Source organism: Podarcis melisellensis (genome assembly GCF_964234715.1).
Source record: "Podarcis melisellensis genome assembly, chromosome: 14".
Classification (NCBI taxonomy): domain Eukaryota; kingdom Metazoa; phylum Chordata; class Lepidosauria; order Squamata; family Lacertidae; genus Podarcis; species Podarcis melisellensis.
The window spans coordinates 24011314-24030279 of record NC_138546.1 but is presented as its reverse complement, the minus strand read 5'-3'; the positions used below and the strand labels follow the sequence as shown (position 1 = coordinate 24030279).

The 18966-nt window shown below is 44.6% G+C and overlaps 1 protein-coding gene across 2 annotated transcripts in view; it reads right to left on the bottom strand.

Annotated features, from left to right (window-relative positions):
• Positions 1–18966, bottom strand: part of TNRC6A (trinucleotide repeat containing adaptor 6A) — a 40113-nt gene that overhangs the window by 20425 nt on the left and 722 nt on the right. For both annotated transcript variants that reach the window (XM_081888197.1, XM_081888198.1), the window contains exons 2-5: positions 17496–17543; positions 6303–6393; positions 5791–5812; positions 973–1338 (exon numbers count right to left, since the gene is read on the bottom strand). In XM_081888197.1, the coding sequence (XP_081744323.1) occupies positions 973–1338; positions 5791–5812; positions 6303–6393; positions 17496–17543 (527 nt within the window). The remainder of the gene's footprint in view (positions 1–972; positions 1339–5790; positions 5813–6302; positions 6394–17495; positions 17544–18966) is intronic.

Genomic DNA, 18966 nt, shown 5'->3' with positions numbered 1-18966 from the left:
TCCAGAATTCTGGAAAACTAGGACCACAAGATGTTGCAAAAGTACATGGCTTAAGTACTTGCAATATTCTTAGCAAAAGGGCAGGCACAGGTATGTCCATATATTCCACAAGTGAAATGAGCCCCGATACCTAAAATGACTTTCCTCTCCCCCTTCTCCACTCATTAAGATCTACAGGAGAGGCGTCTCATCACATCCCACTGGTAGCTGAAGTGCAGCTAGTGGAATGGTGGAAGAGTGCCTTGGCTATGGAGCTCATCTTGGCCCCTCCCTCTTGTTAAGAACTCTGGCCAAGCTCTGGAGCTCTCTTGCTTAGACTATTACGGCCTTCTCTGGTCTGCTGTGGTCTCGCAATGGTCAACTCATCCCTGCTCAGGGCTCCAGATTCATTCACCTCTCTGGTCACTCTGATCAACTGACAAGTGTCCACAACAGCTTGCTGTCTGTGCAGACTTCTTAACATCCAGCCTCTTATCACTCTGAGAGTAAACTGCTGGCATATAGAAAGCATGTGCCCCCATTATGCTCCTCTTCAAAATGTTAAGTCACACAATGGGTGCACCAACCTTCCTACTACCATTGAGAACAGTCCTATATTCTTAAGTGGAGAAACTCTCTTGTGCTCCTCTGGTCACAAGTGTGAAGGAAGAACTGATGCCAGCAAGTGTATTATTCCTCCTGCCCGCTCCACTCCCCCCAAGTGTGGAAAGGCAGGTGACACAGCTGAGGGCAGAGAGACCATGTGTTGTGCCTTGGCAGGTTCTGCAGCTGCAGTCTTGGCATGAAGCACAGGAAAAGAACATCCGGTTTCTGCAGAGTTGTGACATTTAGAAATGAAGGCGAAATGGGTCTTAAGAAGCATGGAAAAGAGCTAGGTTGGGCCTTCCTCCAAAGCGTGCAGCCCCCCTGCCAAATGAGCCAGAGAGTTTACAGGCACTTGTCCCTTTCATTGGGAAGTCTTCGCCACCTCACCTGCTTGCTTTTTGCTGCTGCTCTGCCCTTCGCCACCCACTGCAGGTTGCTCGCTTGTTACTGGACTCCCTTCAGACTGGCCGTTCAGCAGTTTAGATGCCGCCCCCAGGGTTGCAGCGATCCCTGGCAGTGGCTGCCCTCGCTTCAAGAGTTGCTTCTGCTCCTGGTGCCGGAACCGCGGAGGGACTTCGCGAGGTGGGTAGCGAGGCAAGGACGACGACGACTGCTGCTGCTGCTGCTGCTGACTGCTGACCAAAGCCCTCTTGGCATTATTATTGCCACCAACACTGCTGGTTGCTGTGGTTGTGCCGGCAGTGGAGGTGGCAGGTAATAGCTGATTGACACTGGGCTTGGCAGGTTCCGGCACTGCACTTGCCCAAAGCAAGATGTTTGATGGGGGAGGGAGAGAGAAGAGGAGGGAAGAGCAGATGTTAGTAAATTGTTTTAGGAGACCATTAAAAAACAACAACAAATATTTATTCAACAAAACACACAATTGCTTGTTCTCAAAAAGACTTCTAAAACATAGAACTTACACAAGGGGTTTAAAAAGGCGTTAGCTATACAGTCAAACCTTGATTCTCAAACGGCTCCGTTTTTGAATGTTTTGGCTCCCAAACGCCAAAAACCCAGAATGTTCCTCAGAACTCAAACGTCCGACATGGCTTCCGCTTGAGTGCAAGAAGCTCTTGCAACCAATCGGAAGCCGTGCCTCAGAACCTGAACAATTCTGAAGTCGAATGGTCTTCTAGAACGGATTATGTTCGAGTTCCAAGGTTTGACTGTATGCTTTATATACATGACAGACTAGGTGGCTCCTGCTCTTGCTGGAAAACCCTCCCCTTCCCCAGTGGCAATGGAACCGCTGGGATGATGGGTATGATGAAACACCCCAGTGGCTTAGAGCGGAGGGGTCAGGAACAGAATAAACAGCTGGCTTGAGCATCTCTTGGAAAAAAAGACAAGTTTGGCCTGGACAAATCTCATGGAGAAACAGGCACCAGGAGGAACTCAATCAATGTTGGTAGTCAGAAAGGAGAAAGAAAAAGCAAAAAAGAAGGATGGAGGAAAGGCAGACTTGAGGGGTGATCTTCATGTTCAATTACCAATGTATGTCCACGAGTTACTAGAGATGAGTGATTGTTTGTCTCCAATGCAACCCAGGCTCACACACTTGCATGCTCAAATATGGCTTCAGTTAACTTTCATAAGAAAACCATTCAATTTCCCACTTCCAATTCTCCCTGGAAAAATTCTTAGCACTAAACAGAAACTTTAAAGCAGTTGTGCAGCCCTTGACTTGCCTCTAAACTTAATAGCAAGGAAGATGAGAAAAGAACATGTTTTCAAGAAGCATAAGCCTTGTTTGTCTTAATTTTTTAAAACCTGTTTTTTTTAAAAAAAAACACCTCTACAATAGAGATTAAAAGAAGCACATTCAATGTGCTGCATAAACATCACTTAACTGCTGGAAGGGTATAGTTTTACAGGGCTAGTTAGTGAGTAGAACTCTTCTCTCAAGTCTTCACTTAGGCATGAAAACAAAACTACAGTTGCTTTAACATCTTCAGTGCAGACAGGAAACAGTTTCACTAGCTGAAGAACCACCCTGCAAGTGTTGGTTTCACTCCTTTTTCTGGCACAAAGCAGGCTGCATTTAGACCTCTCTGCTTTCACTGTCACTTACAAACATAGCAACGTACTTTCCTTTTGAGTGCCTCACTGAGCTGCCAGTCTGGGGGTGCTAAAGGGCACATGTGGATTTCGTATCACCAAGATGAGACATGCAAAATGCAAAAGTTCCAATGGAGGCCCCTGGGGAGGATGGATAGCTGCAGTTGACTCGCCTAGAGCCATGAGAAGGAACAGGAAATGAGTCAAGGTGGGGACTTTTGACAGGAAATACCTGCCCTTTTACAGATAAAAGAGCAATGGCTCACCAAAGCACAGTTAAGAGTGTGCAAGATTTTCTGGGAGTTCTGATGTGAAAGGAAACCAACTTTAGGTTTAATAAGAAAAGGGGCACTTTATACTACTTTATAGGAAAGAAAGTTTTAATTTAAGGAAGATGTTGAAAAGCTGGAATGTGCACACAGGAGGGCAACCAAGATTATCAAGGGTCTGGAAATCAAGCCTTATGGGGAAGGGTCGAAGGAGCTGGGTATGTTTACTGAGAGGAGATACGATAGCCATCTTCAAATATCTCAAGGGCTGTCACACAACTCAAACGTAAGGCTTCAAATGACAAGAAAGGAGATCCCAATTAAACATCAGGGGGAAAACTTTCTGACAGTAAGAGCTGTTCCACAGTGGAATGGTCTCCCTCAGGAGGTTGTGGAGCAGGGGTTGGCAAGGTTTACCTTGCCTGGGCTGGTTCACTCCAGCAGAAATCCCTCCAGGGGGGGGGGATAGCATGCATGTACGCACGCGATTTCCAGCATCTGCATTGACGTGATTTCCGGCGTCTGCGCCATTTCCCGCACTGCGGAAACGAGTCCCTGCGCCATGCTGCACCGATTTAGCGCAGCACGCAGGGACTCGCCGAATGGGTGGCTCGGGGTCTGGTTAAATGACCCCCTGTGGGCCGCTTGTGGCCGATGGGCCTTAGGTTGCCGGCCCCTGAACTAGAAGATCCTTGGGGTCCCTTCCAACTCTACAATTCTGATTCATCCATCACAACTGGAACAAACAAACGAAACATGCCACCAGGCTCCAGTAGGGTATATTTATTTAAACCTTAAGAAAGACTAATTTAAGTGATTGTCAGAGCAATCCTAAAGATGGCAAAAGGCCGATTGAGGGTCTGCTGAAAGTAGGGTGAGTGCCATAGACCTAGCTATGGGATTGTACAAGATCCCCTAAGAACATCAAGAGCCCACTAGATCAGGCCAAATGGGCCCATCTAGTCCAGCATCCTGTTCTCACAGTGGCCAACCAGATGCCTGTCGGAAACCTGCAAGCAGGATTTGAGAGCTAGAGCACTCTCCCCTCCTGTGGTTCCCAGCAATCGGTATTCAAAAGCATTCCTGTGCCTGCCTGTGGATTGCAGCCTTCAATCAGGTTTCCAATTTCAAAATGTATACATGCTTCCTGAACAAAATCCATACTGACTAGGCACTATAATATTTAAAGCACTGCAGTCTGTAATTAAGCAGGACCTTAATTACAAGCCAAGAAGCAAAATCCAGAATTTGTTGCAATACTGCCCATATTAGTGTTGCACTGCAAAATTATAACCACTTGAAAACAATAGTCTTTTGTTTACACATTTAAGTGCACATGTAAGTAGACTAAGCAAGATCACTTACTTGCAGGCTAAAGCTGAATCCTATGTACACTTATTGAAGTAATTCTACCAAAAAGACTGACTTATATGGGATCAGATTTTTCTTTTAAACCAGGCTATTGTTGCTTTTCTAAATTAAAGCGGCACCTTTAATTCTTAAAAAGTTAATTGATTTTTATCCACCCTGGGCACGTGTGTACTACAAGCTGGTCTGAAACCCTTAAGTGAAGCAAATTAGCCTATTATTCAAAATGCACCATTCTTAGGTATACTTAAGAAGTATACAAATGCTTTTGTTTCCTAATCGATCTAAGATGCCTAGTATTTTGGAAGATACTACTCAGAGCACCCTTATAATGCCAAAAGGATTCTTAGCCAGTTTCACTCATGAGAAAAGTAAAATTAAATTGAAAGAAAGGAAGCCTTTTTCAAGTCTTATAACTGCCCCCAAATCCCTCTTTTCCTCTGCTTTGCACTTAATGCAATCTGAAACAAAACATTAGATGACTCCAGACATCAAGGGACACAAAAAAAATCAATCTGCTCAACAAAAGATTTGCAGAGCAAATGTACTTGTGCAATCTGCAGTACTATCTTGGAAATATCTCCTAACAAGAGAAATTTAAGTACAGGATACAGTTTTTTAAAAAAACCCAATAAACAAAAGCATAGGTGAGAGCCAACATAGCATGAGAGGGTGTCTGCCTTTGCAATGGGGCTTCTCCTGCCATTCCTCTCCTGAAGCTTCAACCACACCCAAAAAATCTGCTCCGGAGTTTTGGTGACCCTCCAGAGCAAGTTTGTGAGTGCATGGAGGGGTGCGGGAGGGGAAAATCAAAGAAACCAGAAGCGACATTGCACAAGCAGATTTCCCTTGTGCAAGCAGGTGGACATCCTTGGATGTTGTTCCAAATTTCCTGCTTTTAGACAGAATGCAGGCATTTAAAATGTGCAGCAATATCTGGTATCTAAGGAAGACCACTGGGTCTGGGGAGGGGGACTTTGCTCTCCAGCCTCGAACAACTAGGAAAGGGCTTTGAATTACAAGAGTTAATGCAGGCATCCCCAAACTGGGCCCTCCATATGTTTTGGGACTACAACTCCCATCATCCCTAGCTAACAGGACCAGTGGTCAGGGATGATGGGAATTGTAGACCCAAAACAGCTGGAGAGCCGAGTTTGGGGATGCCTGAATTAAGGCATGGGGCAGGAATTTCTCTCCCATGCACTTTCTTCCTCTCCTATTTCAAAGCTCTTTGCTCATCTCTTCCAGCCTATACTTTAGAATAGGGGTTCAGTGTTCAACATGACATGGGCTGGGGGAAGCTCAAAGGTGTGAGGATTCTTTTATGCGCCCCTCTGGAAAGAAAAAAGGTGGTGTCTCAAATAGAAAAGGCTTCATCACTAAAAAGCCAGGTTGTAGGCTTTCTCATGGAAGAATCTCCAGCCCACCAAAGGCGCACTCAAAGCTCTTCACCAGACAAAGAGTCGTATCAAAGTTACGCCAAGCCAATAACCATAAAATAACTCACCTTTGTTTTTTTGTTCAGCGGCCTGAAAAACAACAACAACAACCCAATTAATGATTATCGGAGACTTGCTTTCCCAACTCTGGGCACAAACTGGCAGCTTATAGGGCATTATCAGCATACGCACCCTTTCTCAACATAAATATGAAGCAAGGTTGTCTCCCCTCCTTCCTATAAAACTGTAGTCAGATCCCTTTAAAGTTGAAGGATTCTCCCCCTATGTGCAAAGAACTCCCAGCATTAAAGGCTAAAACATCTGATAATCATGCAATGCGAGGTTCACAAACACATACATTTTAGGCCCATAAAAGAGCCCTGAAGCTGGATCAGATCAAAGGGCTCCTGTCCAGCCAAGCACCCTGTTTCTCACAGTGGCCAATAAGATGCTCCTGCTGTTCCATCATGACTAGTAGCCATCAAGAATCTCCTCCTCCATGCATCTGCCTAAGCGCATTTCAAAACTGCCAAAGTTGGTGGCCATTACAACCCACTAAGTGCCTTAGTTTCTTACTCACCTTTTTCTGAGCAGCTTCTTTCTTCTTCTTGTCGTCTTTCCTCTTTTTCCTTTCTTCCATCAACTGTTCTTCCTCCTCTTGCACCAATTCCCTGAGAAGGACAGGGCTGCAATTAGATCTCCAAAGACACACAGCCAATGTCTTCCCTGCGGGGCATGGACCCCAATTTATTCTACTCTGGGTCTACTGTGGGTAAAACTTACTTGGATACAACTCACACTAATTTGCTAGGAATTATAAGTCCAGTTCTGCCTACTATACTGAAAAGCATTAAGATGTCTGTTACTCTAACTTTAATAATACTAGCAGTATCTTCCTAGATATACCTTTTAATTCTGCAAGCATACAAAGAATTATGGCGTGCACTTTTTAATTCAGTTTGAATTCAGACTAGAAATGCTTTTAACAAGGTGCAAGTCACAGAATTTTTTTAAAATCTTCAATATTTTATTTGTTACACTTACTCGAAGGCAAAACTAGAAACAAGGGAAAGGAGGAACTGCTGCCCACTGAAAAGGAAGGGGTTTTCAGAGGCAAGGAAGGTCTGCAGTGCCTCACAGGCTCCCAAACCAAGGAAAGGTAGCGCAAGAAAGTGCTGGCAACTAAGCTGCACCAACAACAAACCCTCCACTTCTCCCAAACTTAGCAACCAAAAAAAAAGAGGCCGCGGGGTTTGGGGAAAAGGTAGCGAAGGTAAGAGAGGCCTGCAGGATGGTGAAATATTTTGAGTTCTGCCCTCACAAGAAGCATACGAGGTTGGGTGTGGAAGAGAAGGCAGACACCAGCTCGCCCAGCTAAAGGCATCACATTGCCAAAACCACAAAACAACTTTGTCTATGTATTTACAGCTCCTGCTGTTCAAATTAATTAAATAACTAAATCAGTACTAAATTTTGTACCGCTAAGAGAGGCTCGCAACTGAAAAAGCCATAACACATCGAGAAAAAGGAATGGGACAGATCTTAAAACAGAGAGATACGTAGATGACACTATAACAATAACTGCCTTAAAAGTAAGGGGGAAATATGAAAATTGCGTTGAAGTAGAGAGGGTCATTAAGCCAAACAACAACAGGCAAGGCCAGGAAATCACTTTCTGAATTGCCATGGGAGGCTCTCTTCCAAACCAATTCCTTCCACATGGGACTGTGCTGAAGAAGACAAAGGTGAATCACTGAGCAGGAAACAGACCCACCCTCAGGACACTCCACCTGCATTAACTGACAAAAGGCAGCTGCAATCACAGGGCATTGGCGGGGGGGGGGGGGCTGGCTGCTTAATCCTTTCAGCTGCTTTTCTCCCCTTAAGTGAGCTAAGTCCCTTACCTCCATGAACACAGCTGGGGAAGGAGTTATATAGAGTAGAAAGCAGCCAGGCGGGTTAAGCAGCCTTTTCACCCCACTCTGTGCTCCACTGAAGACTGCAAGCCTCCAGAGGCTGCTTTTCACTAATTAGCTAGAATTGGGCAAGGTGGCACATGATTGCATGCTAGGTATAGCTTGGTCCTGGTAGGGCAAGGTGGGGACTGTGAGGGGATTCAAGTTGCTGCCAAGTCAGTCTGCTCCCTGCATCAACAAAAAGGCACAGCAGACTCCGCAAGATGGCGCTAGCCTGACTCAATGGGTCTAAGCAAACAGCTTGACAATTGTTGCTTTATGAAGCCCTTCCAGCTGTAATGGAATTCTACTCCTAGTTTTATTGGCCTCGTTTTGACCCACTTAAGTGCCACATGTCCTCAATTATTGCATCTTGTTGCAACCAACCAACCCCAAAGTCTCAATTTAAGGCAATTACAGGGACAGTAAATTAGACCGAAAGCAAGCATGTTTGTCCCCCTCATAATATGCTCCACTGAAAACCTTTTACAGATGTGTAGCATTTACCCAAGTAGTCAATAGATCCAAGCAATCACAATGTGATATATACACACACACACACACACACACACACACACACACGTGTGTGTGTGTGTGTGTGTGCGCACAAATCATGCCTGCATTACAATTCAAGTCCTCTTGAGACTTGACACTCCAAATTGTGGGGACCCAGGGGGCCATTGGTGTTATAAAGCAGCATGCATAAGCAGATAGGGAAGCGATTTAGTCCACAGATAATAAGGTTTGCCTGCACAAGACCACACCCAGGGATCAGTTCACACCCAGAGTTCAAAGAAGCCCAGACAACTGAATGCACACACACTATTCACACCTTTTGCACTGCAGCCTGATAAATCTTCATATGGAAGTAATTAGGTGCTGTCTATCACAGTACTATGCAAGACAAACTAAGCAAGCAATCTTTTCTTCTACCAACTTCAGATAAACTAGGAGCATGCACACACTCAGGATAGACCTGAAAGAGATCCGGCAAACCAGAGCAGCGCACAGAAATGCAATTTATCTTCCTGCCAGAGCAGTACCTATTTATCTACTTTGACGTGCTTTCAAACTACACCACACTGCCTCTCACTTGATACTTAACCAGTATCAATACTCAGGAAACACTGTGACATCAGAAAAAGTGCCTTTGGTGTACTCTTTTCCACACTGCTAAAATTATTTTTGTTCAGGCATGTATCCAGACATGTGTTTAAATGTTTTTAGCTGAACAGTTGATTTTAATTATATTTTATTTATATTTAATATACCTGCCTTTAACTGTCTTGTATTGATCATTTAAATATTGGTCATACACCTCTTAGAGCAGGGGTGCCCACACTTTTTTCATAGAGAGCAAGATTTGATGAAGTGAACACGTGAACACGCGTGAGGGCCGACCAAAGTTGTTGAGCTTTTTTTGAGGGTTTTATCCTGGGACATATACTGCCAAATTAGGCCCCCCCCAAAACGGACTTTGCACATGCCTACTTTAGGAGAACCTTTTGTGCCCATGGAGTTTAAGCAAGAGGCAGTGTTGGTCTTTTCTATTGAGATCCACTGTTCAGAGCAGCTGTGTGAGGATGCTTTCACGTCTCCCCTTAGGGATCTTGCCTGAAAAATGGATGGAGATGGACAAGCACATGCCTGTCTTGGAGGTTCTATTTACAATCAAGCCGTATTTAACTTTTGTTAAATATTTAAAATAGCATGTCCTTTGCACCTCTAGAGAATGAATCACAGAAGAAAATCAAAGATGGGAGGGTAGCTTTTGGTTGGGAACAAAAGCCCAGCCCGTGATTTTACTGTCTTATCAAGAAGGCTATCACAAAGTGTCTGTCAAATGCTTTGCTGAAAGTGAGATATACTACAGGCATATCCCCATCTCTCTGCCTTGCTCGGATTTCAACTTGCACAATTTCAATCAGCTTGCCTTCGACTGCATATGGTCAAAATCTCACAAGTTTATTACACATAAGATGCAAAAATGCTGTACAAACTTTCTCCCTGAACACCTCTGAGCTCGCATTTTACCTTCCAATACCCTTTGTATGTTTAAGCACCCAGGCAGTCTGTTTACAAAGGCTCAACAGCAATTTCATTCACAAACATCAAAGTGTCAAGCAGAAGCCAACCTTCCCAAGAATCAGTTACATTCGGTTTAAGAACAAAAGGGCAAATCAAAGAGCTGAAACAGACATCCGCCTGTGCTAGATTCCAGGCCTTAAGGCAGCTGGCCGCACGCAAATTATGTGCCTTTTGCTTGGTGCGTTTATGGAATACCCATCTTAGAAATGCAACTAATGATTAGTTCAAAGCTTTGAGGTCAAGACGACAAAACCTTTAAGCAAATATTAATCACCTCTGGCTCAAGGACTCCCGCAAATCAGCAATGGAGCTGAGCAAACTATCCATACACAGCCAACTCATTCACAGCACTCTTACTTTGGGGGCAAGCGAAGTGGAATATGAGACATATGGTCTGTATGACTTGCACTGGAAGTCAAGGTACCCAGAAGAAGGGAAGCTAGAAACTCTGCAAAAGTTATGGTCAAGCAGCAATGGCAATCAAGTTGGAAGGTGGGGTAAGCCATCATCTGAATAATAATAAATAATAATAATAATAATAATAATAATAATAATGGCAGGAGGAGGTTGGCAGTGTTGCTCTTGACTCAAGCAGCATCCAAGCACTGGAAGGGGTTAAATGGAGCTGCTTCCACAGCCCCTTCTGACTCATCACAACTTCCGATGGTGAACCTCCAAATACTTGGAAGTCATTTATAGCATCCACTTAGGCCAAGACCTTGAAGGTTCCGGAACACTGCCTGTGCTGGCTGCTAGGGAGATAAGAAGGCCACCAAATCCACCTACACATCACTACCTGGCAACCCAGCTGAACTTGAGGCCTGTACTTCAATAAATTGGAAATATTAATTTATGTTGCTGCAATTTTGCTTGTTGACCTTAAAACAGAATTGTCTGGTTGTTTATTGCAGTGTTTCCCAACTGGTGTTCCGCGGCACACTAGTGTGCCGCGAGACGTTGCTTGGTGTGCCGTGGGAGGGAGGCGGGCGAGTTGGGCGGCGAGAGGTGCAGGAGCAGGAGAAAGCCGGTTTTGGCGCGGCGCGGGGAGGTCGGCGCCCGGCGTAAGAGGCTTTGGTGAATGGCCGTAAGAGCACGCGAGGCCGCAGCGGCGGCAGTAGTAAAGTAGTAAAAGCTTGAAAGCCCAAGCCAAGCTCACCCGCAGGAGGAGCAGCAGCAGCAGCAGCAGCAGCACTGCGGAGTGGGAGGAGGAGGCGGCACCCCGCGCGCGCGGCCGGCGGTTTTTGGTACCGAGCGGAGAAAGGGAGATGCACACGGCACACTCGAGCTGAGGTAGCTATAAAAACCCCGTTGGTTCGCGTTCCCTCCCCCATAAAGGCCGGCCGGCTCTGAGGTGGCGGCGGCGGCGACATGGCGAGAGTAGCCGGGGGGGGGGCGGGTAGCTGGGATCCGCATTGCGGCGGGGCAGGCCCCTCGCCAGCCTGTGGAGAAAAATGAGGCGGGGTTGGTTTGCCGTTTCCCGCCGCCTCCTCGCTGCCTCTCCCCCCCCAACACTGTTGCTAAGGGGGCTTGGTGGGCGTCGGAAGGAAACTAGGATAACGTGTGAGGGGATTGTGTTGGCCGGGGGGGGTTCTTTTCCACACAGCCCGCCACCCCCTTCTCATCCTTTCCCTCAGGTGAAGCTGGTTGGGGTGCGGTGGGGTCGCAATGGCGGGGGGCGGGGGAGACGAAGCACCCCTTGGGCCTCTTTGTTGCTGCTGCTTTTTGTAAGTTGCCTCCTCAGGTGTGGCTGAGGAGAAGGCGAAGCAGACAAAAGGCTCTTGCTCCCAAGGCGAGTTTCCAAACACGTGGAAAGTGGCAATCTTGAAATGTTCACACTCACCAAGCAATGGCAAGGTGTTCACACTGCTGCACTGTGTGAGATAATAGGTAAACATTTAAAAACTCTCAAGGGGAAGTTGTCATTTTATTTCTCTTCAGTCTCCACTGAATGCCTTGACTGGGTTAGGGACCCTTATAGCTCAGCATTAGTTGGTGGAAAGGACATGACTTTACAGGAGCAGGAGGAACTAACTGAACTGAGACAAAATCGTGGTTTCAAGCTAAGATTTGCTGATCTACCTTTGGACAGTTTTTGGTTGGAAACTGCCAAGGAGTTCCCCCTTCTGGCAAACAAAGCTATTTTGACATTGCTCCCATTTTCCACTACATATCTCTGTGAGTTGAGCTTTTCAAGCATGATTGCTATAAAAACTAAATACAGAGAGAGACTGAGAGCTGTTGACGAAGAGCTACGTGTGTGTCTTTCTTCGATTCCAGCCAGAATATCAGCTTTGTGTTCAGCCAAACAGGCCCAGGTTGCGCACTGAATAAAGTATTTTATAATTTTTCATATTTCTGTTTACTTACTATTTCATAATAAAGTAATTATAAAATACTATCTTTGTGTTTATTTGATTCCTATTAAAGAGAGTTACTTTATATATAGTCAATATAGGCACAGAGTTAATTTTTTAAACATTTTCTAATGGTGGTGTGCCTCGAGATTTTTTTCATGAAACAAGTGTGCCTTTGCCCAAAAAAGGTTGGGAAACACTGGTTTATTGGTCCTGTTTATATGATTTTTTAAATTTCTGCATGTTGTTTTTCTCTGTTTTATTACGAAGAGCGGAGCTATAAATACTGTAAATAAACAATAAATATTTTAAATTATTTCATGAGAAGGATGGCACACGAACTGTTTGGGCAGCAGTCCTATAAGCAGACTAAGACCTGGCAGAGCAAGGCACAAATCCCCACCCAGCCTTGGGTCAGTCACAATTGCTCAGCCTAATCTACATCACAGGGATGCTGTGGAGAGGGGGAGAATGATGTGCTCCACCCTGAGCTCCCTGGAAGAGAGCTGGAACCTAAATGTAGGGCAGTATACAACAGTCCAGTCAGTGCAAGGGTGTACACTTGCCCAGACGGACTTTCCCTCTCTCTCCACATGCACCCTCTCCAAATCTACTAAAGAGTCTTGGGGAACCCCAGGAAAGATTCTGCAGGGGCGAGTGACATCCCAATGCACAAACTGAAACTCTTGCACTGACGGAATGTGTTACTCAGAGCTACTTTGGATGCAACCCAAAATAAATCAGCTGTGGATTGCAATCCCAACAGATCTCTGCACTAACTGCTGCAGGCCAAGTTTCCACTGTCCTGTAAACCTACCCCAGGCATTTCAGTCATTAGAAGTAACTCTATTATATGTACGGCCATCTTGTAGCGTGCGAAAGATTGAGACGTAAAATCAGGCCTTCTCAGTAGCAGCTCCTAGACCGTCAGATCACACAGGGCAGTAGGTTCCACAAGTCTGTTTCATTTTGCACGCTCAAGTCAATGTCAAAACAGCTCTTCTTTTTTTATGTTTCACAGCTATTTGGGATTTGTGTGTGCCCACATCCCTGCTGTGATTTACAATTTCAAAAGGGTCAAAAGTAGGGTATAAATGATCTTAAGAAAGAAAACAGTGTGGAGGGTTTATGTCAGACAATCATATCCAATGGGGTTTCCATGTCAAGTTAGATGGTGCAGAAACATCTATTAAATTAATGGGAGGGGGGGACAAATTCCTGAAGGTTCAACGAACAAGTCAGTATTTTTGCCCCAAACAGAGTACACAAGCACAATTGTTGAGCCACCACCTTAACAGCATATTTTGCCAAGGGAGTTCATCCAGATCCTTAAAGGAGAAAAATCATTAGTTTTCTCTGAAGCCAGTGTGCCTTCAGAGGGCATAACAAATGGCAAGAACTGACTAGAGCTGGGTGATATATCATCCAAAACCGCTTTGAAATTCACATCCTAATAATTGTTTCATAATATTTGAGCTGGCAATATATTGCAAATCACAATGTGTGTAAGGGCTAGGCGATATCTGGTTTTCAACATTGTGATAACTCACCAGCAAAACATTGTGCCACTGTTTGTGCTGCCGTTGCAAGGCCTTGCAGGCTGCTACTGCCGCCAGATCCTGGCACTGCCAAGAGGACTTGCAGGCCACCACTGATTTTGCCGCCGCCACCGCCAGGCCTTGCAGGTTATCACTGCTACTGCTGACACATACCGCAATCATGGCAAGCTGTTTATGCCGCTGCTGCTTCCTAGCAGGCCTGCTGGCAGTGTGACAGTCCCATATTATTTCTATTCACTATGACTCATCGCTGTACTTTGGATTGTCTGAACAGGACCATTTGGTAGCCAAACCCAAAGCCATAAGTCCTGTTGCGATGCATTTTGGCTTGCCTGCTGATGAAACGGAGTGTGGGATGATTGATAATATTGTCATTTATCCGTTTTAGACCCCTAAGTAGTAGCAGCTGCCAGGACATTGTCCTGTTCGCCTCTGCAAAGTTCCTTCCTTATTTCAGATATTGTGATATATCAAGATGTTTAACTGATATATTGCAACATTGAAAACAAGCTATCGCCCAGCCCTAGATCTAACCACATGCTTAGAAACTCTGCTCAGAGTTTCATTAAGATTCCTGCCTGTCTATGATGAACCACTCCACAGCACGAGCAGTGCTGTAGGCAGCAGCAATTGGCTCAGGAAGGAGACTCAGACCATTATTGAACACTCTGAAAATTTGTTACAGAGCCCCCTTGCATGAGCTCCTAAGCTCTGGCCAGATAGCTTATGTCACACACTCTAAACATCCTCACCACAAATGCAACCTTTATTATACTGTTTTTATGCAGCAAGGTGCTGATTGCTTTAAAGAAAGTTCGTGTCCTTTAGAAGTTTCACTTCTAAACCCCAATAGGGGTGTAGCAGTGGCAGCTTATGCTTTGATGGCATTAAGTTTTAATGTTAGTCAGCATTTCTTCTGTTGCAATTATTTATTTAGCACCAGAGATGCCAGGTTGGGTGATTTCAGTATAAGCAGTACCATTATTTCAAATTTACCCTAGCTGCACACACGCACAGATTAGAGGGGTAAAAATGATACTGCAATTAAGACACCCTCTGCCAGTGAGGTGTAAGGCCCCTGACCATTCATTTGCTTAATAGGAGTTCCATGCCACCCTATAAAAATCCTCCTGTAATGAAACACACTATCCTTCCACTGCCAGTTTCACTTTAAACACGCCTGCAGCAACAGATTTGACCAAGAAAACTACAGCTGTGTTCACAATGACAAAGGCATCCTTGGAGAGTTCAGGGTTTTTACACTTGCTTCTCTACCTGCTTCACGCCAAGAATTGTGTGAGCAAAATCATTCAATAAAAATTATTTTAAAAAAAGAAAAGAATTGTGTGAGCAAAAGACCTTTGCATAAATCAAGGTTCTGAACTGTTTTCTTTTCTAGGACAGAAAAGGGGGCCCTTCCTTCCAAGGCAAATAGAGACAAGAAGGAATTGGGGAGCGCAGAGGACAGGGCTCTTTTTGGTAGCATTTGCAGATGAGTGTTTCAACTGGGAGCATGCTTTTCTTCAAAAGCAGAAGTACAAACACCTCCCTTGAAAGGGAGTACATATATTTCTTCTTATTTACTCCTCACTTGTGACAACGCAAGGTTAAATGCTTTCATTATAGCTCTTGTTCATTTTCATGCTGTTATTGCATATGGGTTTTATTGTTGAAGTATTTATTTTATTTTCGTGAACTTGGGAAAGGCTCCAAGCAGCCATTAAACATCAGCTCAGCCCTGGATTACAAAATGTAGCAAGAATCGGAACTTTTCACCTCCCAGTATTACAGCGACCAACTAGTACTGAAATATGAATGGCAGCTGGAAACTGTTGGGAGTAGAGAGGGCCATAGCTCAGTGATGGTTGTTTCTATGTTTCTAAGAATTAAATGGCAATGTTCAGTAGATTATCAATAAACTACTCTTCTTGACCTTCTACTGATGTGCAGAACTATCACAATTACTATACATTAAAAAACCAAAACCAAGGCAAGATGTAGTAGCCTTGATTTCTGCTCTATAAACTCAGTCAGGGTTTTTCAGGATGTCTTGTTTTTAAATGTATAAATCTTGACAAGATACAGTTTTCATTTTTCAACATTTGGATGTATGCTCGGGAGGCTGTTGGAGCTGAAATGAGGTATACAGACATTTAAAATAATTAACTTCCTGTCTATTGGCTAAGACCAAATTGTGGCCAGTTAAGGGGGAGGGCAGTTATCAAACACAGAGTGCGGCAAGGGGAGGGGGGTCTGGGTGGGGCTAGACATCACTATTTAACCATCTGTAGATGGCTTAACTGTAAATAGTGTATAAAAAAGAGAAATAATGCAATACATTTTTTTTAAAAAAGTTAATAGGTGTATTTGTTTTCAAAAAAATTCAGAATGTAATTAAAATCAGTAGTTAAGCTAAAATTACTAAATAAAACACAGGTCAACTTTTAACATATTTCAGTAGACATCCCTAATCAAAAGTGCTTTTAGTTTCTATTTAATGAAATGTATATAACACTCAATGGGACGCAGGTGGCGCTGTGGGTTAAAGCCTCAGCGCCTAGGACTTGCCGATTGAAAGGTCGGCGGTTCGAATCCCTGCGGCGGGGTGCGCTCCCGCTGCTCGGTCCCAGCGCCTGCCAACCTAGCAGTTCGAAAGCACCTCCGGGTGCAAGTAGATAAATAGGGACCGCTTACCAGCGGGAAGGTAAACGGCGTTTCCGTGTGCGGCTCTGGCTCGCCAGAGCAGCGATGTCACGCAGGCCACGTGACCCGGAAGTGTCTCCGGACAGCGCTGGCCCCTGGCCTCTTGAGTGAGATGGGCGCACAACCCCAGAGTCTGTCAAGACTGGCCCGTACGGGCAGGGGTACCTTTACCTTTACCTTTTTTATATAACACTCAAGCAGTTTACAAAACTATTAAGCAGTATACAATAATTAGTTAAATCCTAAATAAAAAGGTAAAAACAATTAAAGACATATCAAAATAATTAAAAGCAAAAAACCCCTAAAATTCATCAAGATCTACATAACTGGATAGGCTTACATATGCAGAAATGCTTTAAGCAGGCGCCCAAACGTGTACAGTGAAGGCAAGGCGTCTGCTTGATATCAATAGGCAGGGAGTTCCAAAGTGTAGGTGCAAGAAAACAGAAAGCACTTGAGCAGGTACATTTCAGGGTTTCGATCTGAGTGACCTGGGTTTGCAGTGCACTGCTCATTCTCAATTGCCTAGCTGCACTACGGGAATAGTGGTCTACCTCTTTGCAAAGATAAAGGAGGAGCATAAAAGTACTGAAAAATAATTTGGTCGGATATTTACCCCCCATTCCCACTCCAAACTCTTAAGCTAATTCCAAAGTTTCTATTACTACTGTAGTAATGGGAAGTTTCAAATTTCCCCGGCTATTAGCAAGCAGCTACTTCTCACACTCCTTAATACAGCACATAGAAAGGAACAAATGTTTATTTCACAAGATGCGGCTTGTGTTGAGTTCAAGGCCAGCGATGATTTCCAGCCAATAAAAATCCATTTGGCTAGGCAAGGATGAAAAACACATACAGCAAACAAACCCTGCATTCATTTTTGCTCTTGCTTGCTTCTGGCAACAGTTTAAATGTAGCAAAAGAAAATATGTTCGGCAAGATATTTAAAGGAGTGGAGGACGCCGCTTCACAAAGGACCCCTCTGCTCAATTACGTTTTATAAGGAAGTTTCACCACATTTCTTTAAAACAAATCATGCAAACTGTCAATTGTCTAAGCTCCTAATTCCTACATGCCCTTCAGTTCATTCTCTGCCCTTTTATTTCTGACTTACCTGCTTAGTTTTCTTTCGACTTCTTTGGTAGCTTTAGCTTCCAACACTCTGAAAAAGAACACACATATCCCCATCAAGAAAACAAGCCCAGGCAGTAACAAATCAGAAGTACAAATACAGGCATACTTGTCTGACCAATGATTTAAAGGATTGTTTAATTGTGCTCAGTTAAATGAGAAATGAATATGCAATGAATAAAAATACACATATGCACTAGCTGATTGAGAAAAGCAGTGAACACGAACACATACGCTGGTGCAGGAGAAGCAAGAGTTCAGCAGCTGAAAACCCTCATCAGTCCCGTTCTGAGCACAACATGTATTTCTGGCACCAACAGGAAGACAGCCATGTCAACTGCTTGCAAGAAAACCCAAGGAAAGAGCTTTGTGGCACCTTCAAAACCAACACATTTAAAACTGTTGTTGTAGGCAAGGACCCATTTAATCAGATGAACTAATGTGAAGGTGCAGGTGAAAGATAAGTGAGGCCCGCAAAAGCAGCTAACAGGATAGACTCAGATAGCACCAGAGACAAAGCTGGAATGCATTGAGAAGCCCTGTCCCAAAGAAGCTAGAACTATACAGCTCAGCACCAGCTTGTAAGATTAGCAAACAGAAAGTCTATTAATAATATAGCTTCAGAACAGAAATTGCTATTGCTTGATGTGCTCCACAAGAACATTCACCGCATGTAGGGTACACCATACTTGCAACACTCTGCCCTAGGTGGGACTGAGGCCTAAGCACCAAACATGGAATCACAACATTAAGTGCTCTCAATATGTCCCAAAAACGATTCGAATCTACGGCTGAGTTGGAAACATGCTGTAACAACTTCCCACCCTCTGGGCTCAGAGCAAAGGAATTATAGGAGGTGGATTAACGGTTCGGCTAGATTCTACCTGCAACAGAACATGGTGACGTACTTACTTGTATCAGCTGTTTTGCTAGATGCAGCTGCTATTGTATACAAATGTGTGCCCAACAAATGGATGGGGTGGCATTTTCATACCTCACCAGTGTTCATTCAATTAAAATAAGGGGGGGGGTGTTTCAGAACATAAGTGAATGGTGCTGGCAGCTAAAGACGCAAAAGCTCAGCAACTTCTACTCTATGGAGGCCCTTCAACGCTGCTCACCCTGCAGGGATCTACAGAGGGCATCCTAAGGGTACAGCCACCGTCAGGCCAACAGGGTGGCACAGACTTTTCTGCTATTTATTACAACAGGGGCACCCCTCCTCTCCATCTAAGAATGCACCCTAGGGAGCTCGACTGAAAGCACCTCCTCTGCCCATGCACCCCTTTAGTTCTACTTAGATGCTATTTTTTGGGTGGGGGAGGCATCCTTTTCTTTCCTTCCATCTGGCAAATCTGGGGCTAGCAGGCTGCATACCAGCATCATTACAAATATTTCTCATTTGGCATAAGGGCCCCCACCGCCTCCTGTCTGCAATGAGCGCAGGATGGGTG